This window comes from Pelophylax lessonae (genome assembly GCF_965119305.1).
Source record: "Pelophylax lessonae genome assembly, chromosome: 3".
In the NCBI taxonomy this organism is placed as follows: Eukaryota; Metazoa; Chordata; class Amphibia; order Anura; family Ranidae; genus Pelophylax; species Pelophylax lessonae.
In genome coordinates this window covers 341908092-341934359 of record NC_138770.1, presented here as the reverse complement: position 1 = coordinate 341934359, position 26268 = coordinate 341908092, and the positions used below count along the sequence as shown (strand labels likewise).

The 26268-nt window shown below is 45.3% G+C and overlaps 1 protein-coding gene across 1 annotated transcript in view; it reads left to right on the top strand.

Annotated features, from left to right (window-relative positions):
• Window positions 1-26268, top strand: part of LMBRD1 (LMBR1 domain containing 1) — a 413956-nt gene that overhangs the window by 132599 nt on the left and 255089 nt on the right. Inside the window, exon 4 of the mRNA XM_082251576.1 lies at window positions 10945-11042. Within this exon, the coding sequence (XP_082107702.1) occupies window positions 10945-11042 (98 nt within the window). The remainder of the gene's footprint in view (window positions 1-10944; window positions 11043-26268) is intronic.

Sequence of the window (26268 nt, the reverse complement as noted above, 5' to 3'; positions counted from 1 at the left end):
TCCATGCCTCGATGGTTCAGGTTGTTTTGGCAGCAAAAGTAACACCTACTCAATATTAGGTGGGTGGTCATAATGGATTGGTCTAATATACCTTTGCCTACCTAAATTAATTTACAGATATTTCTATTTAAGATTTCCATTTTTGTTTTTTGAGTGCTTTAAACACTTTTCGTTAATATCCTTTTCTTAAAGTTAGAAGAATCAGGACTCCAGGCAGCATGTAAATGCACAGATCAAATCGAGGGAAGTTTTGCCCGTCTGAAGCATTTCTAGTAATATCCATTCAATCCTGGGATTTACAAATCTCTGTTGCACAGTACAGCCAGGTAATTCACACCACTTTTTCCAGTTGTGGAATACACTGCTGTCACCACCTTGTCCCAAGCCTGTTGATTGAATAGTGTGGAAGCAGTGGCATGCTTAGGGGATCAGCAAATTTGCATATAGCTCATCTGATTGGCTTCAATATGCTGTTCCTTCCCTTTTCCAATCTAAGTGGTTCTGTACAGAGGCTGAAATAAAGTCAAATGTGAGTAAAACAGTTGCATTTACAAAAAAAAAAAAACCCTAAATGTTTTATTAATGAGCACAGAACCACATTCATATGGGTAACTGTGTTTTTTTTACGTCTGCCTGAAGTTTGAATTTAATGACATTTCAGTAGCGTATTTTGCAGGGGAAAGTTTTAAGATATATTTCTATAGTCTTCTCCTGCCTTGTAAAGTCTATTACTATCTATCTCTTTTAAAGGGCGTAAGAGGCACTGGTGTGGGACGGATAGATGAGCATAAGCAATAATAACCTGACATCAATACTTTTTTGACTTTCCAACTTTATCAAAAACAAAACAAAAAAAAGTCTTCAGATTGAATCTGCTTTGAAGGCTTAAAGAGACACGGTCAGCTTGCCTATACAGAGCAAAATTACAGTGTCTCTGCAAGGGGCCCCCCAACCGCTCGCTCCTTTCATTTACAAAGCTGGTGCTAAAATAAATGAGGGTGGCTGAGGTGTCGCAATGAGTGTTGAGCGAGTACTGGTGTGTATAAGGGGTTAGAGTTTGGCAGGGGCATTTGCAGAGATATGGTTCTTGTCCTGCCAATTTAGTTATGTGACCTTACAAACCCTAGTAGAATAGCTGCCTGAAACTTTGTATGGCCTCAGGATGGTACCTCCCCTCTGTCCCCCCCTCCCTCTGTTCTCTCTCTCTTTCGAACTTAATCTTTCGACCTCAACCTGATAGAATATCTTTGGGATGAATTAGAGCGAAGACTGCGAGTCAGTGCTTGACCTCACAAATGCGCTTCTGGGAGAATGGTCACAAACATTCCCATAGACACACTCCTAAACCTTGTGGGCAGCCTTCCCAGAAGAGTTGAAGCTGTTATAGCTGCAAAGGGTGGGCCATCTCAATAATAAACCGTACAAGTTAAGACTGGGATGCCATTAAAGTTCATGTGCGTGTATAGGTAGGCGTTCCAATTACTTTTTTCTAGTGTGTATATATAATTCCAAGGATAGCCACGACACTCTATTCTTGAAGTAAATGCCAAGGTGCTCACCCACATAGAAAGCCAAATTAATCCAAAACTGGTTTAGAGTCACTCACGGGTCTTGCAGAGGAGGAAGATCAAAAGCAGCAGTGTTTTTATTGTCAACGATCCGATGAAGCTCAGTCCATCTTTCTCGAAACTCAGTCTATCTTTTTCAAGACTTGTTAAGACTCAAGTCTTATCAAAACTTTGACAAAAAAAACACTGCTGCTTGTGATCTTCCTCGTCTACAAGACTTAGTGACTCTAAACCAGTTTTGTGTAGTGTGTGTGTGTGTATATATATATATATCGTGTGGGGAATTAGCTCACAGGGATCACCTTTCACAGGAACTTAAGGCCAGCACGCAGGTAGTTTCTTTTAAAGTCTGGTGGATTGTCAGCTTTATTTCAGCAGAGGTTTGCAAAGATACAAAAACAACAAAACAATAAAATAAATCCTTGCCGTCCGGCGCTAAACTAAACAACGGTTTTCCTCCCTATACAGTGTGGGGCTGGTCCCCATCACCCACAAAAACACATAGTAAAGCAAACCTGTTCTTTTGAAAGTCCACACAGAGCTCCTCTCTGATTCCCTCCTGAGTCTCAGGCAGGCCAGAGCATTTCTGTGCTCTTTTTCTGTTAATTTAAAGTCCACCTGAGCATGGACTCAGGTAACTCACAATCTCTGGACCGGAACCTAGCCTGTCACAGAGGCTGGAAAAACCCGGGCCGGATTCCGGTTCAGTCTCTCACCACAGAACGTATGCGAGGTGAAATATAGCGATTATCCACTATCTCACCTCGCATACCGTCACAATATATATATATAGTACAGACCAAAAGTTTGGACCCACCTTCTCATTCAAAGAGTTTTCTTTATTTTCATGACTATGAAAATTGTAGATTCACACTGAAGGCATCAAAACTATGAATTAACACATGTGGAATTATATACATAACAAAAAAGTGTGAAACAACTGAAAATATGTCATATTCTAGGTTCTTCAAAGTAGCCACCTTTTGCTTTGATTACTGCTTTGCACACTCTTGGCATTCTCTTGATGAGCTTCAAGAGTTAGTCACCTGAAATGGTCTTCCAACAGTCTTGAAGGAGTTCCCAGAGATGCTAAGCACTTGTTGGCCCTTTTGCCTTCACTCTGCGGTCCAGCTCACCCCAAACCATGTTGATTGGGTTCAGGTCCAGTGACTGTGGAGGCCAGGTCATCTGGCGCAGCACCCCATCACTCTCCTGCTTGGTCAAATAGCCCTTACACAGCCCGGAGGTGTGTTTGGGGTCATTGTTCTGTTGAAAAATAAATGATGGTCCAACTAAATGCAAACCGGATGGAATAGCATGCCGCTGCAAGATGCTGTGGTTGCCATGCTGGTTTGGTATGCCTTCAATTTTGAATAAATCCCCAACAGTGTCACCAGCAAAGCACCCCCACACTATCACATGTCCTCCTCCATGCTTCACGGTTGGAACCAGGCATGTACAGTCCATCCGTTCACCTTTTCTGCGTCGCACAAAGACATGGTGGTTGGAACCAAAGATCTCAAATTTGGACTCATCAGACCAAAGCACAGATTTCCACTGGTCTAATGTCCATTCCTTGTGTTATTTAGCCCAAACAAGTCTCTTTTGGCACTCGTTTTCCTGTACTTAGCTGCTTTTTTTCTTGCTATAATACAAATTCTAACCAGGGCCGTCTTTATTCTTGATTGGACCCTGGGCAAAATTTTTCTTGGGCCCTCTTGAATCCACTTATCAACTATTTGGGGGCTCAAGGGGCAGCTGCTTTGGGTCCCACAACAATGACTAGACCCTGGGCAGCTGCCCCTTTTGCCCTGTGTTAAAGACAGCCCTGATTCTAACAGTCTATTCAGTAGGACTATCAGCTGTGTATCCACCTGACTTCTGCACAACACAACTGATGGTCCAAAACCCATTTATAAGGCAAGAAATCCCACTTATTAAACCTGACAGGGCACACCTGTGAAGTGAAAACCATTTCAGGTAACTATCTCTTGAAGTGTGACTCTACAATTTTCATAGTCATGAAAATAAAGAAAACTCTTTGAATGAGAAGGTGGGTCCAAACTTTTGGTCTGTACTGTGTGTGTGTGCATATATATATATATATATACACACACACACACATATTTATATATATATATATATATATATATATATATATATATACACACACGCACGGTATCTCACAAAATTGAGTGAACTCCTCACATTTTGGAAAATATTTTATTATATCTCATGTAACCACACTGAAGAAATGACACTTTGCTACAATGTAAAGTAGTAAGTGTACATATATATATATATATATATATATATATATATATATATATATATATATATATATATAGTGCCTTGCAAAAGTATTCACAACCCTTGGCGTTTTTCGTGTTTTTGTTGCCTAACAACCTGGAATAACCATTGATTGTTTGAGGATTTGCATAATTTATTTTACAGGACATGCCCACAACTTTGAAGATGTGTTTTTTTTTTTTTTTTTTTGTTTGTTTTTGTGAACTAAACAACAAATAGAACAAAATAACAGAAAAGGTCAATATGCATAACTATTCACCCCCCTAAAGTCAATACTTTGTAGAGCCGCCTTTTGTGGCAATCACAGCTCCAAGCCACATTTTACCACTGGGATTTTTTGCCCATTCCTCTTTGCAAAACCGCTTCAGCTCCTTTAAGTTGGATGGTTTGCACTTGTGAACTGCAATCTTTAACTCTGACCACAGATATTTTTATTGGATTGAGGTCTGGGCTTTGACTAGGTCAATCCAACACATTTACATGTTTCCTCTTAAACCACTCAAGTGTTGCTTTAGCAGTGTGCTTGGGGTCATTGACCTGCTGGAAGGTGAACCTCCGTTCTAGCCTCAAATCACGCACAGGGTGGTATAGGTTTTGCTCAAGAATATCCCTGTAATTAGAACCATCCATCTTTCCCTCAACTCTGACCAGTTTCCCAGTCCCGGCTGCTGAAAAACATCCCTACAGCATGATGCTGCCAGCACCATGTTTTACTGTGGGGGTGGTGTTCTTTGGGTGGTGTGATGTGTTGGGTTTTGAGCCAAACATGGCATTTTTCTTTGATGGCTGAAAAGTTCAATTTTAGTCTCATTAGACCAGAGCACCTTCCTCCATACATTTTGAGAGTCTCCCACATGCCTTTTCGCAAACTCAAAACATGCCATTTTATTTTTTGCTGAAAGTAATGGCTTTCTTCTGGCCACTCTGCCATAAAGCCCAACTCTATGGAGCATACGGCTTATTGTCGTCCTATGTACAGATACTCCAGTCTCTGCTGTGGAACTCTGCAACTCCTCCAGGGTTACCTTAGGTCTCTGTGCTACTTCTCTGATTAAAGCCCTCCTTGCCCGGTCCGTGAGTTTTGGTGGGCGGCCGTCTCTTGGCAGGTTTGCTGTTGTGCCATGTTCTTTCCATTTGGTTATGATAGATTTCCATTTGGTTATGATAGATTTGATGGTGCTCCTGGGGATCACCAGAGATTTGGATATTTAAATAATATATATATATATATATATATATATATATATATATATATATATGATATTAGTGATCAACCAATATTGGTTTTTCATTGCCGATACCGATATTTTGGCCAATGCATATCGGTATCGGCTGATATGCGCAGATATTTTCAACATTTAAAGTTTTGCAAAATAAACAAATTTAGACACAAATCTGTTACAGAACATGTTCATGTTTAACTATTAACATTTTTAACATTAAGGGCTCGTTCTTCTCACCTTAAATGCATCAAAACTGATAGGAAAACTGCACTTGCAGGGACATTAGAAATTCACATAATCTGATTGTGAATGATGCATAAACTGCTGCAGTAGTGCACTCACTCACTGTGATATTTTTAAATCACTACTGCAGTGCAGTCAGTGCAAAACTTCTAAAAAAAAATCTAGACAAACAGCTAGACAGTGGATTGGAGTCAGTGGTCTATAGCTGCAGTAGTGCACTCACTGCAATAATTTTAAATCACTACTGCAGTCAGTGCAAAACTGCTAGAAAAAAAGCTAGACAGTGGATTGGACTGGAGTCAGTGGACTACTGCTGCAGTAGTGCACTCACTGCAATGATTTACTGCAATCAGTGCAAAACTGCTAGAAAAAAGCTAGACACAGTGATTGGAGTGGACACTAGTACTAATACACTTTTCAATACTCCCTGTTAAGTAGAACCATATTATATTGCAGAAAGCATAACATTTCAGCATGTTCATGTTCACCTGTTAAAGGGCTTGTTTTTTTTCATATAATGCTGCCACTTCATTAACATGCTCGCTTGCTACAGGAGGAGAGAAGGACAGAGGAGCAGAGAGAGAGAGAAAGAGAGAGTGAGAGAGGTATCTTCTAGCATGGCAAGCAAGTCTTTTGTAGCGTGCCTCATTTTCTTTCCACCACTGAAGAGGATCACCACTTTTTCTGTCAATTACTGGTTCCTTCAAATAGAGATGAAGTTCATCATCCAGGCTCATTATTGCAGATTCAGAAGAATCCTCCACATGAGGCCCCAATAAAACACTGAAAATGTCATGATCAATTCGACCATGATGAAGAAGATTCTCTTCTGTTCGTTGTTGTCTTTTTGGACATTTTTCTGTTTTTGTAGCATGCTGCTCTTTCAGACTATAAAAATGCTGTTCTGGACTTGTCTTTTTGGCAGGAACCTCCTGTTGAATATCTTCTGTCAGCCATTGTTTTGCCTTGGCCAACACATCATCAGAAGAGAAAGCATGGTTCTTGTATTGAGGATTCAAAAGACTTGCCAGCACAACATTTTTAATCTCTTCATGCTTCTCAAAAACATGTATCAATCAAAGCTCTCTGGCTTGACAGACCATCATTTGAAAGTTGGAGGGTGTTGTGTGCAATGACACTGAGGTCTGACATATCAGCAAGCCTCATTCCTTTCCGCATGTTTGCTCCACTGTCTCGAAGGAGCACAAGCATCACTCGGTCTTTGTTAATTCCCCAGTCTTCAAGCATGCCTAGAAACATATCTCTACTGTACTCGGTGTGGGATCCTAGCATCACTTTTGTATTCAACACCAATTGCCTTTTTGTCCATCCCCTGTCAATGAAGTGGCATGTAAGGATCATTAGTGACTCTGTCCTGACCAACAGTCAGTCATGAATGAGAGTGAGTTGCCAGCATGCTCTGGTTGCAGCATAGCCTTTACTTTCTGAATGACCTTTTGGTGAATCTTTCCCAACATTTCTGTATGATAATACTTCTCACTCTTCAGTGTGTAGCTTGGCTCAAGTATGGACATCAACCGCTTAAATCCGGAGTCAGATAACATTGTAAATGGCTGGTTATCAGTGACCATCATCTCTGTGATTACTCTGTCCAGCAGTTGGGATCTTCCATCTGAATCTAGACAGTGACGCCTGTTTTTTTTCTAAAACATATCTGTTGTTGCCTGGGCTGGTGGAGGAGGTATTTCAAAATCACATTGATATTCATTTTGTTTTTTCTGTGCTGCATGATATCATTCAATATGATGAACGCTTAGATGAGCCCAAAGATTTGACATATTTTTGTTTTTTGCAGTTACTGATCCCCATGCATATATTGTTTGTGCATGTGTTGCACACTGCTGCTTTTCGAGAGACGAGAAATAGTCCCAGACCAGACTTTTACTTTTTCTGTCTTCATCCATCTCCATTGCAATTTGAAAGAGACAATAAGGTTAAAAATGGCTGGCTGGCTGCTGGCACCCTGCCCTGCTGTGGGTGGCTTGCTGGCATCTGGTTGTGGGTCGGTGGCTGATGCCTGGCAGTGTGGGTGGCTTGCTATCACCCTGTTGTGGGGTAGCTGGCTGCTGTCACCCTGTTGTGGGTCGGTGGCTGACGCCTGGCAGTGTGGCTGGCTGCTGGCACCCTGTTGTGGGTCGGTGACTGACGCCTGGCAGTGTGGGTGGCTGGCTGGCACCCTGTTGTGGGTCGGTGGCTGACGCCTGGCAGTGTGGGTGGCTGGCTGGCACCCTGTTGTAGGTTGGTGGCTGACGCCTTGCTGGCTGGCACCCTGTTGTAGGTCGGTGGCTGACGCCTGGCAGTGTGGGTGGCTAGCTGGCACCCTGTTGTGGGTGGCTGGCTTAGTGTCACCCTGTTGTGGGTGGCTGGCTTGCTGGAACACTGTGGTGAGTGGCTAGCTTGGTGTCACTCCTGTTGTGGGTGGCTGGCTTGCTGGAACACTGTGGTGGGTGGCTGGCTGGCTTGGTGTCACTCTGTTGTGGGTGGCTGGCTTGCTGGAACACTGTGGTGGGTGGCTGGCTGGCTTGGTGTCACCCTGTCGTTAGTGGCTGGCTTGGTGTCACCCTGTGGTGGCTTGCTGGAACACTGTGGTGGCTGGCTGGCTTGCTGGAACACTGTGGTGGGTGGCTGGCTGGCTTGGTGTCACCCTGTTGTGGGTGGCTGGCTTGCTGGAACACTGTGGTGGGTGGCTGGCTGGCTTGGTGTCACCCTGTGGTGGCTTGCTGGAACACTGTGGTGGGTGGCTGGCTGGCTTGGTGTCACCCTGTTGTGGGTGGCTGGCTTGCTGGAACACTGTGGTTGGTGGCTGGCTTTGTGTCACCCTATTATGGGTGGCTGGCTTGGTGTCACCCTGTTGTGGGTGGCTGGCTTGCTGGAACATTATGGTGGGTGGCTGGCTTGGTGTCACCCTGTTGTGGGTGGCTGGCTGGCTTGGTGTCACCCTGTTGTGGGTGGCTGGCTTGGTGTCACCCTGTTGTGGGTGGCTGGCTTGGTGTCACCCTGTGGTGGGTGGCTGGCTTGGTGTCACTCACCCTGGCCTGTTGTGGGTGGCTGGCTTGGTGTCACCCTGTGGTGGGTGGCTGGTTTGGTGTCACTCACTCTAGCCTGTTGTGGGTGACTGGCTTGCTGGAACACTGTGGTGGGTGGCTAGCTTGGTGTCACCCTGTTGTGAGTGGGTGGCTGGCTTGGTGTCACTCTGTGGTGGGTGGCTGGCTGGCTTGGTGTCACCCTGTTGTTGGCGGCTGGCTTGCTGGAACATTGTGGTGGGTGGCTGGCTTGGTATCACCCTGTGGTGGGTGGCTGGCTTGCTGGAACACTGTGGTGGGTGGGTGGCTGGCTTGGTATCACCCTGTTGTGGGTGGCTGGCTTGGTATCACTCACCCTGGCCTGTTGTGGGTGGCTGGCTTGCAGGAACACTGTGGTGGGTGGCTGGCTTGATGTCACCCTGTTGTGGGCGGCTGGCTTGATGTCACCCTGTGGTGGGTGACTGGCTTGGTGTCACCCTGTGGTGGGTGACTGGCTTGGTTTCACCCTGTGGTGGATGACTGGCTTGGTGTCACTCACCCTGGCCTGTTGTGGGTGGCTGGCTTGGTATCACCCTGTTGTGGGTGGCTGGCTTGGTGTCACCCTGTTGTGGGTGGCTGGCTTGGTGTCACCCTGTTGTGGGTGGCTGGCTTGGTGTCACTCACCCTGGCCTGTTGTGGGTGGCTGGCTGGCTTGGTGTCACCCTGTATTGGGTGGGTGGCTGGCTTGGTGTCACTCACTCTGGCCTGTTGTTGGTGACTGGCTTGCTGGAACACTGTGGGGGGCTGGCTTGTTGGAACCCTGTTGTGGGTCGATGGCTGGAACCCTGCGGTGGCTGGCTGGCTGGCACCTTGTGATGGGTGGCTGAGGCCAGGGCCTGTGGGTGGCTGGCTGGCACCATGACCAGACTGCAGCTGAATGATGTCACATGTCGGCAATATCGGTAACTTCCGGGGCCCATTCCGATATATCGGGGAAAGTGCATATCGGTGTTGCCAATAATCGGTCGATCCCTAATAAATAAATGTATGTGTGTGTGTGTGTGTGTGTGTGTGTGTGTGTGTATATGTGTATATATATATGTATGTATATTTACACACACACTATCTATGCTTTGTGATTGCAACCAACAATCCAACAAGAAACCTATTGTACTATGATGTTTTAAAAAAATGACTTTTCCTTTTCAGTCTGCATTGCTGTAATTTTCTGTAAGATGCGATACAATATGGCAACCTGGAGGCGTTCTGTACACAGATGGTGTACAGAATGCTCCCCAGAAGTGCAGAAAAGCAATGTCTGCTTTTGTGCTTGGCTCACTGATTTTCCTAGAAGGACTGCATTGCGATTTAAATCCAGATATTTGGTGTCCTTGCATCCTCTGCAACAAAAATGTAATTTTAGGTGAAATATTCCTATAGGGTTAATCATTTCTACAGAGATTCAGATCCTTCCCCTTTGCTTATTAGAACCCTGCATGTGAAGCAGCTGATCAATATTTTAAAGTCCCCCCCTATTCATTATCACTTTGCAAATGGCCAGAGACAAACATCTTTTTTTTCTTCATAATAACAAAAGGTTGGAATCTGCACCAAGGTTTGTTAAAATCCCTGCAATGTACGTACAGTAGATCACCCAGAGTGAAATGTTTTGTTCTCAATGAAAGTGAAGTTACTCATTAAGAGCAACAATAAGGAACATTCTGTCAAATCAGACGGGAGTAGACATCAGCAGTGGATATACATAATGGTCATAGCATTGATGCTGAAAGAGCTGATGGGTTATCAATTTTGTGAATGGCTTATTGTGTTGATTTCCTGAAATACATGTAAAATTGTCCAGTTTATGCTGGATAGTACTGTGTGACTAACTCCTAAACAGATATGCTTGCGGATGGTCAGGCAAAGGGGCAAATAAAAATTTAAGGGGTTGAATATTCTCCTAAAGCGCTCATCCATAGACAAAAGGTGGTTGCAGAAGCTATGGCTTTTTAGGTAAACATGCTAGAAACTGCTATTGCTAAGCTTTGCTTTGGAAAAGTATTGGGTACCTGGCAATTATGTTGATTCAAAGGCTTCTTATCCTTGGTCACTGACCTGAAATAAGGAGGTAGAAATGGAGTTCTGACTTTCTTCTGACTTACTTAGCTTCATACCATTTCCAGGTCAGTGATTCAGAAAGGAAATGAGACCAGAAACAGCGAGGAATTAGCAATTTTCACAATGAGGTCTCAGGTTAGTGTTCGCAACCTCCCTATTTCCCTCATAACAGTTTTCCTTTAATATAGTCAGTCTGCTAGCTTATTTCATGAAAGAGGGACAGTCAGAAAGAAGACATGCCCCAGACTATGCCAAGTTGACAAAACAGTCGGTGGTTAAACTGGGCAAAAGTAACAATACTAGGGCTTCAGTTTTTGAATTCACGTTTACCACATTCTTGGCCATGATTTATGATTTATAGTTGAATTTCAAAAATAGTATGGATATTTAAAATTCAGTTTCTGATTAAGAATAGTATGCATTAACATTTTGTTTTGTGTCCCCCCCTTTCTTTTTCAGCATTATATTCAATGATTCTGTTCTGTGTGTTTTTGTGGATCCCCTTTGTCTATTTTTACTATGAGGAAAAAGATGAAGAGGACCGAAGTAACTGCTCAGTAAGTTATTTCTGGAATTGTAATATTCACCATCTTTCTTATTGTAACCAGCGTTAGGCTTCATGTACACTGCATGTTTGCTATCTCTCCTTGATGCTTTTCCTCCTGGCAGCGGTGTTTCGGCAGAAAAAAAAATGTTTGTCACTTGTAAACGCATTTAGGCGCGTCAATCGCTTGGGCGTTAGTTTCATAATTTAATTATTCTGGCCATTGAAATGAGATGCTAAAGTGCTAAACACAGCGTTAATGCGCATTTACCCCCGTTTACAGGTGCTGCTCCTGGATGCGTTGGCAGTGGGTCTTTTTTTTTTTCTTCTTCCTTTTACTGTCCTCCCAAAGGCCTAACAGGCATCAGTGTTTGGAGGCAGGAAAATAAATGCTAGCCATCCCTAGGAGCAGTGTTAAAAATATCCAGTGTGCATTAGAGCTGCACGATTAATCGTATGAAAATCGCGATCTCGATTCACCCCCCCTGACGATCTAAACCTGACATATGCTCGATTCTTTGCATAGCTGAGGGAGCAGAGAAAACAGCTGTGGAAAACTCCCAGTAACTATAAACAAAATGATTACATTGTATCTTTCCTCCCGCAAACGCCTATCACAGCTGATTCACACTACCACTACCACAAAGTCGCCCCGTGACTTGGAAGAGACTTGGAAGAGACTTGGAAGAGACTTGGAAGAGACTTGGAAGAGACTTGGAAGAGACTTGGAAGAGACTTGTGCACTACTTTGAAGAGACAGGAGACTTTGTCTGTGGGGAATGCCTGGCTAATCTCTTTCTTCTTCCTGGAAAGTCTGATAACAAGTCGTGTCAATTAAGATAAGGAGGCAACTCCCATTGAAGTATATGGGACAGGTCGCCTCAAAGTAGTACAGGACTCTTTTCTGAAGTCGGAGCAACTTCAGTAGTGCCAATTAAGACGGCACTGATTGATTAACATTGCTTGTGTTATGTCAAGCTACCTGGGGCAACACAAGTTGCCTCACAAGTCGCGCTAGTGTGAATGGGCTCTTAGCATTAAATCTCCCAGTAACTATAAACAAAATGATTACATTGTATCTTTTCCTTCCCTCTGCCAGGGAGAAAGGAAGTTTAACCTCTTCTGACACTTGTTGCTTGCAAGTTAAAATCATTTTTTTTTGCTAGAAAAGTACTTAGAACCCCCAAACATTTTATGTATTTTTTTTTAGCAGAGACCCTACAGAATAAAATGGCGATTGTTGTAATATTTTATGTCACACTGTATTTGCGCAGCAGTCTTTCAAACGCAATTAATAAACTTTAATGAATAAAAAAAAAACATAACAGTAAAGTTATCCAAATTTTTTTTGTTACACAGAGAATCGTGATCTTTATTCAAAGCTAAAAAATCGTGATTCTCATTTTGGCCAGAATCGTGCAGCTCTAGTGTGCATAAGACCTTAAAAAGTAAATCCAGGCAAGAAACCACAATCGGCAAGCTCCTATTACACTTTAGCAAGCAAATTTCTCTCTGTGTATCCGAATTTGAGTGATCCACTGAAGTCCCAGCACACTCACATGCTCAAGCAGAGGGCAGTAGTTGTGTGTTTTTGAAGCCTGCACTATTAACCACCTCCTTACCCCGGACCATAGTCAAAAGTCTTCCTCGGTAGGAGGCCTAGGACCGGAGCGACGTCATGATATCACATCCAGTTCCGGCCCAATGTAAACAAGGACATTAGATTAATATATATATATATATATATTTTTTTTTTTTTATATAATGCTTTGCATTACAGAGCATAAATGTGGGGTCTTATTGACCCCGCATCGCTCCATAAAGGGGACCTGTCACTGCTTTTTTTCGTCACAAGGATAGGAAAAAAAATGATCAAAAAACATTTCTCTGTCGCTCATTGACAGACGTAGTCCTCGTTGATTCAACACACTCGGGTTATGCTGCCCTCTACAGGAGTAGGACTAGACAGGAAAGAAAACGTTCTGGCCACACCCTAGGGGCAGTCCCAGAGGGTATATCCTCTCACTTCCTGCTCTAGCAAATCAGTTTTTTTCTGTCTAGTTAGGAGTAAGAACCTAGATACCTTGCTGGGATCTTCGGTCCTGGCAGGATATTTTTCTTAGAAACATTTTTTAGACAGCTTTTTTCTCCAGTGTTCCTGTGAGATCTTCAAGCAAGAAAGCTGAACTGGGCGACGGGCTGGATGTTGAGATCCAGTGGTCACCCCAGTTCAGCCTACGAGCGCGTGCAGGCCATAGCTCCGCGCTGGGTCGGCCGCGACATAGTCCCACTGGACGGGGACTGACCCTGCGAGTTAAACGTCTCGCTGAAACGCCAAAGACCATGAGTCACGGCGTCCGGATTGGTCGACAGCCCTCCCACCTCGGTGGAGAGGGGTACTGTCAGGAGTTGGCGCCCGCCTGGTTCCGGTATGGTGAGTAGTATGTTCTCCCTTTCCCCCTGACGGGTCTTGTGGTGAACGCGGGCCCCTCTCTGTAATGGTAAGGATGGGTCTTCCCTCTATCCTATAACATGTCACAGATCCCCCTGTTTGAGTGTGATTTTTGTGAACAAGAAGCCAGGAGGCTTGGTTTGGGAGCTGACAATCTAATTGCAAAGATGTTAAAATGATTGAAGTCAGGGGCAGTACTAGAACTTTACTGTGATAGTGTAAGGTATCCTACCTGTCAGAAGCCACAGGGCGATGTCTATACATGTATACTGCATTCCAGATCATTCTTCCAGCTAAGCAGATGCCTCCCGACGGCCACGGACCGCATACGGCCCGCCAGGGTCCGGTACCTCCGACCATGCTGACCACCATGAGGGTGAAGGGTTGTGAGGCCGAGATCCTTCTGCAGACATGCCGCTATTCTGTGCAGGCTGCCGCCATTGTCTGGTAGTTCGCACGAGGCTGCCATTTTGGCGTAGCCTCGTGTCTCCAGCATGGGGGCGGCCATGTTTGAGGTGACTCAAACACCTCGTGGAGCTAGGGGAGGCACCGGAAGGCGTGTAGAGGGGCGGAGCCGCCTCCTTTTTTCCCGGGAAGCCAGCCAAAAGACTTCCCGTCTGTTCTAGACAGCGCTGAGACAAAGTGCATTTGAAAACTCTGAGCATCAAGTGGTGAGCCCTGGGATCTATCTCTCTCTCTCTCTCGCTTTGTAGGGGTCCCTAAGCAGGCAACACTGAGGGGCTTTGTGGCGCTGGGGGTCTGAAAAAAAAAAAAAAATATATAAAAAAGTTTTATTTCTTTTTGGCAAATTGTTTTTTTCCGGACAGTATCTGGAATTATCATGGACCCTGCCACACAGGTACCCCCACCGGTTTCCCTCGGGGGGGGCCGCGGGACCCGCCAGTGCACAAAGTATGGATGCATTCACAGCAGTTTTGAAGTCTTTGGTGGCTCGGGTGGAGACGGCCTGTCAGGAACGGGGGTCAAGAAAGTGACCCCCGCCTACCCCTATATCGTCTGAGACTTCAGATTAAGATGCTGAGATGGTTATTGCAGCTGCAGGCCCCTCTGCAGGGGCTGTTATCTCAGGTAAGGTTCCCTCAGACAGTGAGGAGAACGTTCATGCTTCCGCCATAAATCAGGAAGAAGCATTGGTGGACGCACTAGTTGTGCGGTTCGGGAAACCTTAAGACTTGAGGTTTTTCCGGCAGAGGCAAATAAAAAGGAATTTCCCTTTGGTACTAGCAGACCCACCAGGACGGTGAAGGTTTTTTCTTTACCCAAGTGTTTGGGTAAAAAGATTAAAGAGGTATGGGATCATTCTAAGCGTACCTTTACTAGTTCCAAGCGCATTGCTAGACGCTATCCGTTTGAGGAATCCCTCATTAAGAAATGGACGGTATCACCAGTGGTGGATCCACCTATTTCCAGACTGAATAAAGCCACGTTTTTTTTCAGTGGAGGACGCTTCGTCCTTTAAGAATTCGGTGGATCGGAAGGTAGAAGCGGAGTCCCGCACTATCTTTCCCTGATAGGATCAGCCTTTAGACCAGTTATTGTCATTTGATATAGTTCTCAGACATTTACGGAATGGGCGAGATTGGTGCGCCAGGACCTGAAGGGGAAAGGTATCCCCCAGTCAACATCTGTTTTGATGGAACAGATTATATAAGGACTACAGATTGTCTGTGACGCAGCCTTGGATGCTACCCCCCTATTAGGGCATGCATCTATGTCAGCGGTAATCCTCAGACGTGTGCTGTGGTTAAAATGCTGGGTCAGCGTAAGTACTACAGGGAGCGGTAGTTACCATTCCCTGAACAGATCATTTTCTTTACCTTTTCCAAAGATTAGCATCAGTTCCCCACAAGAATCGGATCCGGTTGAACGGACAGACCAAGGAGCCTCTAGCCGGGTGACTTCGGTCTCTAATGTTTAACCAGGAGAAATCACCACTCGTGATAGGAATCAGGTGTCTAAATAATGTGTGGGAACAGAGAACGATCAGACTTTGTCGGATTGCCAGGGCCAGATAGCTCTAGGGCAGCCTGGTTCGGATCCAGTCAGGCAATATCAGGGTGATGACATAAGTCATTCGCCAAGGATTTCACCATCTGTGCCTTCTTCACAGCATCCCGAAGGCGCGGAGATTGGTAATGCGCGCCCACGATGCTCCAGTGGACGCAGCAGACGCGCTGAACGGCCTGTAAAGGCAGTGTCAGCTATTAAAGGGATTCCCTCATCTCAGATTGCTGCTGAGATTTCTCCGCAGGATGGAGATGGAGGGAACTCCAGTTGTCCTGGAAATTCTAGGCTAGCCTCGTCAAGCCGGTCCGGCCGACTTGGACATGCTAGTCGCGAACGTTCCTTGGGAACTTCTTCTCAGGGAGTGTCTGCGGTCTCAAGGACCGATCTTCCATTGTGCTTTACAATCGCTGGGTTTAATGGCCTGGCCATTGAGACCCAGGTACTGAAGGACAGAGGGTTGTCAGCTTCAGTTATTCCTACGCTAATTAAAGCAGGGAAAGCGACTTCCAGCAAGGCCTATTATCGCACATGGAAGACGTATATCGCGTGGTGCGAATCTTTAGAAATTCCTCCACGTACCTATTCGGTGACCCGAATATTGGCCTTTCTGCGAAAGGGGGTTGAGCAGAAACTAGCCTTGAGCACCATCAAGGGTCAGGTTTCAGCATTAGCAATCTTCTTTCAGAAGCCTTTGACTATTAAGTCCTTGGTGCGGAATTTCATCCAGGGGATGCGGCACCTGGCTCCACCAGTCCGCGCGCCCTTATCGCCCTGGGATTTTAATTTGGTTGTCGGTTCTGAAGAATCCTCCTTTTGAAAGCATCAGGGAGATTCCCTTGTTTACTTTATTCCAGAAGGTGGCCTTCTTGGTGGCTATTACTTCTGCACGCAGGGTGTCAGAACTGGCTGCATTGTCAGACCAGTCCCCATATTTAGTGATTCAGAGGGATAAGGTAGTTCTTCATCCTAAGCCATCCTTTCTTCCAAAGGTGGTTTCAGGCTTCATCTGAATGAAGATATTGTACTACCTTCCTTGTGTCCTCAGCCCAATCATCATCAGGAACATGCGTTGCATTCCTTGGATGTGGTTCGGGCAATCAGGGTATACCTGAAGGCTACGGAATCATTCCGTAAGACGGATTCACTTTTTGTGATCACGGATGGCCCCAGAAAGGGGTTGCCTGCATCTGCCGCGACTATCTCCAAATGGATTAGACAGACGGTGGTACAGGCTTATTCTAGTAAGGGTCGGAATCCTCCGTTCCCTGTTAGGGCGCACTTCACTCGAGCGCTCAGTACTCCTGGGCTTTCCACCATCAGGCATCAGTGGTCCAGGTATGTAAGGCGGCCACCTGGTCGTCGGTACATACCTTTACAAAATTTTATAAGATTTATGTGATGGCATCGGTGGATGCCTCATTTGGCCGCAAGGTTTGCAGGCCGCAATTTGAGGAGACCGGTGGTCTACCTCGAGGGTTGTTTTCTGTTGGAATTTTCTGTTGAATCTCATCTTTAATTGATGAGCATTGGAAACTTCTAGTTGGCACCGGTTGGGCCTTCTAGATTGGATTTGTTTTCCATTTTCCCACCCCTCATTTGTGGTACTGCTTTGGGACGTCCCGAGTGTGTTGAATCAACGAGGACTACGTCTGTCAATGAGCGACAGAGAAAAATGGATTTTTGTAAGATCTTACCGTAAAATCCTTTTCTCTTAAGCTCATTGACAGACATAGTACCCGCCCCTCTGTTTTTGAGTTGGGTTGGGTTAAATTCTCTAAACACTGCTTTGTGACATAACTGATTTGCTAGAGCAGGAAGTGAGAGGATATACCCTCTGGGACTGCCCCTAGGGTGTGGCCAGAACGTTTTCTTTCCTGTCTAGTCCTACTCCTGTAGAGGGCAGCATAACCCGAGTGTGTTGAATCAACAAGGACTACGTCTGTTAATGAGCTTAAGAGAAAAGGATTTTACGGTAAGATCTTACAAAAATCCATTTTTTTGTTATGGGACAGTGTAAAAAAAAAAAAAAATTTGTAAATCACCCCTATTCCCCCCACATATTGGCACTTTTGGCAGTGTCGGCAGATGTCAAGTCCTGCTGGAATATAAATGCACATCTCCATAAAGCTGGTCAGCAGAGGGAAGCATGAAGAGCTCTAGAATTTCCTGTTAGAGGGCTGCACTGGCTTTGGACTTGATAAAACACACTGGACCAACACCAGCAGATGACATGGCTCCCCAAATCATCACTGATTTTGGAAACTTCACATTGGATCTCATGCAACTTGGGTTCTGTGCCTCTCCACTCTTCCTCCAGACTCTGGGACCTTGATTTCCAAATAAAATGCAAACATTGCTTTTATCTGAAAAGAGGCCTTTGGACCACTGAGCAGCAGTCCAGTCCTTTTTCTCCTTAGCCCAGTAAGATGGTTCTGACATGGTCTCTGGTTCAAGAGTGGCTTGACACAAGGAATGTGACAATTGTATATCCTGGATACATCTGTGTGGTGGCTCTTGAAGCACTGACACCAGCTGTAGGCCACTACTTGTGAATCTCCCCCCAAATTCTTGAATATCCTTTGCTTTACAATTCTTTTAAGGCTGTGGTTATCCCTGTTGCTTGTGCTCCTTTTTCTAACACACGTTTTGTCTTTCTACTCAACTTTCCATTAATATGCTTGGATACAGCACTCTGTGAAAGGACAGCTTCTTTAGCAATGACCTTTCTCTATCGCTCATTGACAGACGTAGTCTTCTTGATTCTCAAGAGCTGGGTTATGTTGTCTCCGCAGGAGTAGGACTAGGCAGAATGACAAAACGTTCTGGCTCCACCCTAGGGGCAGTCCCTGAGGGTATATCCTCCCTCTCTCTGCTACAGGGAATCAGTTTTTTTCTGTCTAGTCAGGAGTAAGGACCTAAGTTCCTTGCTGGGATCTTTTGGTCCTGGCAAGACTTTTTTTCTTTAAGAAAAAGACATTTTTTAGGTAGTTTTCTCCAGTGTTTTTTTCCTGTGAGATCTTCAAGCAAAAATGCCGGACTGGGCGACACTTGTGGTCACCCCAGCCGGCCTACGAGCGCGCGCAGACCATGGCATTGCGCTTGGTCGGCCGCGACATATTCAAGTAAGTATGCGGGGCCGGGCGACGGGCTGGATGTTGAGATCCAGTGGTCACCCCGGTTTCTGCCTAAGAGCGCGTGCAGACCAGTGCGCTGAGTCGGCCGCGACGGAGTCCCAGCAAAGGGACTGACTTTGCGAGTTAAAAGCTCGCTTGGACGCCAGGTACCAGAGAGTCGAGGCGTCCACAAACCCCCACCCCGGTGGAGAGGGTATTGTGAAGAGAGGGTGCCTGTCGGTTCGGTATGGTGAGCAAACGTTCCCTTTTTTTCCTCATTATGAGGCAGTATATATTATGGGCCCCTCCATATATGGTCAGTATATATCTGATACTTACAAGTCCCCCTTGTAATACAGCATGTGTTTGTGGGAAGTGGACTTGGTTCAAGAGCTAACACTCTACCCAGCAGACTGTAAATTACAGCAGACATAGGAGGTATAATCCTACCTTATGTGCAGTGTATCTCTGTAGATCCATATGTCACCTCTTAGCAGAGTGCAGGTGGATGTGCTGGGAAGACGATATCGGCGGTCCGCCGCCATTTTGCCGTAGACCGAATGCATGTATGTCCTCAGGTCACGCCGGCCGCCATGTTTTTGGAGTCTTATGTCTCTTCTATGGGGGCGGCCATGTTTTGTGAGCCCAGCTACCTCGTGGAGGGCTGGGAACGCCGGAAGGCGTACACAGGGGGCGGAGCCACGCCTTCTGCCCGGGAAAAAAGCAAACAGCTCCTTCCAGTCTGTGTAAGACAGACGCTGACTGCAGTTTGTTGGAAACTGCACTGCATCGGTTGGTGAGCCTTGGGGGTCCCTCTCTCTCTCTCTGGGATCGAGAAGCAGGTACTCTGAGGGGCGCTATTGCGCTAGGGGGAGACACACAAAAAAAAAAAAAAAAAAGAAAAAGTTTTTTTGTTTTTGCTGGCAAAGGTGTCCTGTATTAACATGGACCCTGCCACTCATGTATCTCCTCCGGATCCCCTCGAGGGGTCTGCGGGATCCTCCAGCACCCCATTGACAATTGAATCTTTGTCAGCTATTATGGAAACTTTTGTGTCCCGGGTGGAAGTGGCTTGTCAGGGACAGGGCGCAAGAAAGCGACCCCCGCCTAACCCCTTATTATCTGAAACTTCGGATTCAGACTCTGAGCCTATTTCTGCAGTTGCAGGTACTTCATCTGGTATTGGTGTCTCGGGTCCTGTCTCTTCAGACAGTGAGGAGGATGTTTCGGCATCCGCCATAGCCCGAGAGGAAGCGTTGGTAAACGCACTCATTGTATCTGTTCAAGAGACTTTAAGGTTACAGGGTACTCCATCGGAAATAGCTGAAACTGAGATCCCTTTTGGGACTAAAAAGCGCATCAAAGTGGCGAAGGTTTTTCCATTGCCCAAATGTTTTGGCAATCCAATCGAAGAAGAATGGCGTCTGCCAAAACGCACTTTTAATATTTCTAAACGCATTGACAGGCGTTATCCGTTTGAGGAAACCCTTATTAAGAAATGGACAGAACCACCTGTGGTGGATTCACCTATTGCTAGATTGAATAAAGCCACGGTTATTCCTTTAGAAGACGCTCCGTCTTTTAAAGATCCAGTGGATCGCAAGATAGAAGCTATGTCTCGCACCATGTTTTCCTTGATTGGATCAGCTTTCAGACCAATAATTGCTATTGGTCTGGTTTCGCAGGCTGTAACTGAATGGACCAAGTGGTTACGCCGGGACTTAGAAGAAGTCCCTCAGGCGGTATCAGATTTGTTGGAACAAATGATACAGGTTTTACAGTTTGTATGTGATGCGGCGTTAGACGCCACTCCATTAATGGCGCGAGCATCAGTCTCAGCAGTGGTTCTCAGGCGTACACTGTGGCTAAAAGGTTGGTTAGCCGACCAAGGTTCCAAAAAAGCATTGGCTAATATCCCCTTTTCAGGAGAGCGTCTATTTGGAGCCAACTTAGATGAGATCATTAAGGATCTCACCGGTGGAAAAAGCACCTTTTTACCGCAAAATTTTAAAGGTAGAGGAACTCGTCAAAGACGAGGGCCTTCTTTTTCTGCTCACAAGAGGTTTTTTCGTCCAGCGGGTGAAAAAACTAAGTCCTCCAAAGCTCCTACAGGAGGCGTCAGGGGTCGTTGGTCGGGCAAGCAAAAGCCCGCCCCCTCCAGACCTGAAGATAAACCATCCAAAGCCTGAAGGTGCGCCCCCACCCATAACTGGGGTGGGGGGACGTCTTCGCCGGTTCCCGGATCCATGGCTTTCCAGAATCCCGGACAATTGGGTTTGCGAAGTCATAAGGTCAGGGTACAAGATCGAGTTTCGATCTCTCCCACCGGCGCGATTCTTCCCTTCCAATATCCGTCTATCCGCAGATCGTTTAGAAGATCTGAGGAGAGCAGTCACAGATTTACTACAACAAGGAGTGGTAGTCCACGTTCCTTGGACAGAACGGTTTCAAGGGTTTTATTCAAACCTGTTTACAATACCCAGGAAAGAGGGCAAAGTGCGTCCAATTCTGGACTTAAGAGCACTCAATTCTTTCGTCAACATAAGAAGATTCAGAATGGAGTCCATTCGCACGGTAGCAGCCTTCCTGCATCCAGGGGATGTCCTAGCGTCCATAGACATCAAGGACGCCTATCTTCACATTCCCATTTTCGCAGGACATCAGCGTTTTCTACGCTTTTCCGTAGAGGAGAACCACTATCAGTTTGTGGCGTTACCTTTCGGTCTCGCCACGGCTCCGCGGGTCTTCACAAAGGTGTTGGCCCCAATGTTGGCACTTCTGCGCCAAAGAGGTATATCGATTCTAGGTTACCTAGACGATCTTCTGCTTCATGCAGAGTCTCCTCAGACCTTGCTACAAAACATAGAAATTACTATGATTTCTTTACAGGAATTCGGGTGGCTGGTGAACCAGCAAAAGTCATTTCTGGTTCCCACCCAGAGGCTCGAATATCTGGGTCTAATTCTAGACACAGTCAGGACGAGAGTTTTCCTTCCGGTAGGGAAACTTCGAAAGATTCAATCAGCAGTCCAGTTGTTACTGTCCAACAGCTGGTCTTCCCTTCGGACGTGCATGAGGGTTCTGGGGTTGATGGTGGCTTCATTCGAAGCAGTCCCATTTGCCCAGTCCCATACCCGAATTCTTCAGCAAGAGATTCTTCTCAGATGGAATCGGAATCCGGAATCCCTGGACAATCAGATACGATTGAGCAAACAGACCAGAGAGTCTCTGGTTTGGTGGCTTCGGTCTCCAATGCTCAGCCAGGGAAAGTCATTTCTGCCAATATATTGGACGATAGTGACCACGGATGCCAGTCTATCCGGATGGGGAGGAATTCTTGGTCAGTTATCTGTCCAGGGACTTTGGTCCCCAGAAGAATCCAGGTTACCGATAAATGTATTGGAACTGAGAGCGATCAGACTTTGTCTGATTCACTGGACCGAGCAGCTCCAGGGCAGCCCGGTTCGGATCCAGTCGGACAATGCCACAGCCGTGGCTTATGTCAATCATCAGGGGGGCACCAAGAGTGTCCGAGCGGCCAAAGAAGTGGCTTGCATTCTTCGCTGGGCGGAACGATTTGTTCCAACAATCTCTGCGGTGTTCATTCCGGGGGTGGAGAATTGGCAGGCAGATTATCTCAGCCGTCAGACCCTGGATCAGGGGGAACGGTCCCTCCATCCAGACGTTTTCCACCAGTTGTGCCTACGGTGGGGCACCCCGGATGTGGATCTGTTGGCATCACGATTCAACAGGAAAGTTCAGAGATTCGTGGCTCGCTCCCGCGATCCTCTAGCAGAAACCGCAGACGCACTGATCGCCCCGTGGGGGCAATACCAGCTAATATATGCCTTCCCTCCTCTCGCGTTACTGCCAAGACTTCTTCGCAGGGTAGAGGAGGAAGGAATCCCAGTAATCCTGGTAGCTCCGGACTGGCCTCGTCGAGCTTGGTACGCCGACATGGTCAGACTGGTGGCGGACGTCCCATGGAGACTTCCTCTCAGGGAGGATCTACTGTCTCAGGGACCGATCTTCCATCCTGCTTTACGATCGCTGGCCTTAACGGCCTGGCTATTGAGACCCAGGTGCTGAAGGACAAAGGTTTGTCAGCTTCAGTTATTCCTACTCTAGTTGAAGCAAGGAAAGTGACTTCCAGAAAGATTTATCATCGCACATGGAAGTCCTACATTGCATGGTGTGAACCTTTGGGGTTCCGTCCTCTGTCTTATTCGATTAGTCGAATATTGGCTTTTCTGCAACAAGGGGTTGAGCAGAAACTGGCCTTGAGTACTATCAAGGGTCAGGTCTCAGCATTAGCCATCTTCTTTCAGAAGCCTTTGGCTACTCATTCCTTGGGGCGGAATTTCATCCAGGGGGTGCGACATCTGGCTCCGCCAGTGCACGCGCCGTTACCCCCCTGGGATCTTAATCTAGTGTTGTCGGTTCTTCAGAAACCTCCCTTTGAAGATATTAGGGAGATTCCTCTACCCACGTTGTCCCAGAAGGTGGCCTTCTTGGTGGCTATTACTTCTGCACGCAGGGTGTCAGAACTGGCCGCATTATCTTGTCGTTCACCATATCTGGTGGTTCATAGAGATAAGGTGGTTCTTCGTCCGAATCCATCCTTCCTACCAAAAGTGGTTTCAGAATTTCATCTGAATGAAGAAATTGTATTACCTTCCCTGTGTCCTAAGCCCAGTCATCCTCTGGAATTTGCTTTGCACTCCTTGGATGTGGTCCGGGCGATCAGGGTATACTTGAAAACGACAGACTCGTTTCGCAAGACGGATTCACTTTTTGTGATCCCAGATGGACCCAAAAAGGGGTTGCCTGCATCTGCCGCGACCATTTCCAGATGGATCAGACAGACGGTAGTGCAGGCTTATTCTATTAAGGGTTGGGAGCCCCCATTCCCTGTTAAGGCGCACTCCACTCGGGCACTTAGTGCGCCATGGGCCTTTCGCCATCAGGCGTCAGTGGTCCAGGTGTGCAAGGCGGCTACTTGGTCGTCGGTGCATACCTTCTCTAAACATTTTAAAGTTGATGTAATGGCATCGTCTGATGCCTCATTTGGCCGCAAGGTTTTGCAGGCCGCAATTTGAGGAGACCAGTGGTCTACCTCGAGGGTTTTTTTCCGTTGGAAAAATGTTTCTTTAGCCTCATTCTTTGTTTATAATGAGCCTTTAAAAACTTCTAGTTTGGCACCGGTTGGGCCTTCTAGATTGGATTTGATTTTGTCAATCCCACCCCTCATTTGTGGCACTGCTTCTGGATGTCCCAGCTCTTGAGAATCAAGAAGACTACGTCTGTCAATGAGCGATAGAGAAAAATGGATTTTTGTAAGAACTTACCGTAAAATCCTTTTCTCTTAAGCTCATTGACAGACGTAGTACCCGCCCCTCTATCATTGAGTTGGGTTGGGTTAAATTCTCTGTACTGCTTTAAACAGAACTGATTCCCTGTAGCAGAGAGAGGGAGGATATACCCTCAGGGACTGCCCCTAGGGTGGAGCCAGAACGTTTTGTCATTCTGCCTAGTCCTACTCCTGCGGAGACAACATAACCCAGCTCTTGAGAATCAAGAAGACTACGTCTGTCAATGAGCTTAAGAGAAAAGGATTTTACGGTAAGTTCTTACAAAAATCCATTTTTTGTGACTTGCCCTCCTTGTCTAGGTTATCAATGACTGTCATCTGGACAACTGTCAAGTCCGCAGTCTTCCCCATGATTGTGTAACCTACCTACTTAGACACAGAGACCATTTAAAGGCTCAGGGAACCTTTACAGGTGTTTTGAGTTAATTAGCTGATTAGAGTGTGACACCATGAGTCTACAATATTGACATTTTTCACAATATTCAAATTTTCTGAGATACTGAATACTGAGAATACTTTCACTAGCTGTAAGCAATATTCATCAGAATTAGAAAAAAAAAAAAAAAAAAACATGAAATACAGTAAAACCTTGGATTGAGAGTAACTTGGTTTGAGAGTGTTTTGCAAGACCAGCAACATTTTTGTTTTTTTATAAATTTTGACTTGATAAACAAACGATGTCTTGATATACAAGTAGAGTCATGTCACAACTGAGTATAAAAGAGAAGAGAGGTGCCTCTAATGCCCCATACACACGTGCAGATTATCTGCAGACTTTTGTCTGCAGACTTACCTTTTCTATGTAGTGCAAGGGCCTGCCGGATTGCATACAAATTGAAAGTGTTTAGGTTTGACCTCATATTATATGGTTTTGGTAAGTCTGCAGACAAAAGTCTGCAGATAATCTGCACGTGTGTATGGGGCATAAGTGTAGCAATATGGTTACATTTATTCAAGAAACAACATTTAGCAACTCACATGGTTGATGATTAAAACAGGCACACCTAAGTATGCAATCATCCGGGGTAAAGCTGTCCACATAGATCATCCTACGCACCGCCATCAACGTCATCCCTTCCACACTGCTGTCCATGAGCGCTTCAAGTCTCACTTTCAGATCGCTCTACTGCAGGGTAGTCTTTCCAGTCACGATTGCAGACTGATATCGGTGAGAGCCGGCGGTGCAGAGGATAAAAATCTCCATAGGGGACCCTGTATTTTTACACATTGGATTCTGTACATTGTAGATGTATTGGCATATATATATATATCTTTGTTCAATTTTACATCTGCTTTTTGTAAGATTTTCCATGATTTACATGTTTCGTTCCGACTACTTTAAATGAGGGTACTTATTGCTTTTTCGTTTTGGATTTTGTCCCAATTGACAAATTGTAACAATCTTTTTTCTTGGATTTATTGATCCCCACTACTACCTATCCCATTGACCATATTTAGGCTAGGGGGCGTTTTCCCAGCCTTTTATATAGATTACTTACAGTAAATAGAAAGGTAGTAATTAAACATCAGTAATATTCTTGGTCAATATTGGGGGGGTCTTTCATTGTTCTTTTGGGACTCCATCCAAACGATAATACACACATCGCGCATTTGGACGATACACATGCCGATACATGCTTCAATGCGATTTAATATGTCTCAACAGTGTTCTTGAATCCTATGTCTGTATATTGTTATATTTCGTTTATTAAGTTTATAATTATGCTTACAGACATTCGGATCTCGATATGGTCATATGCATGTGATGTCTCTAAGGAAAATGTAGTTATTCACAACAACACTTTTTTATACACATTTCCACACATTTGTTTTTCCACACATACACAAATTTTTTCATTTACAAATAATAATCTTTCATTTTTTCATTTTTTTTTTTTTTTTTTTTTCACATTTCCCATACATATATTCTTTTCATACAGTTTTTATACTTTTCATTCACACTCTTTGTATTTTTGTTTATCACTTTGGTTTCCTTTTTTACTGACTTTCATCACACACACTATTATTCAGCATATTTTCATTATACATACATATTCACATTCGTTTCACTGTCACCACATCATCATTACTATTTCACATATATATATCCAATACACACTTTTCATTTATTTTTATCCCTCCGGGATATTTATATGGCACATGTACATAGAGATAATATTACACTATACATATATGTGCACATATATATACAATCAAAGTTTTCTTTATATTTCACATTTCTGTTTTCCTTAGTCCTCATATTGCACCATTAAGA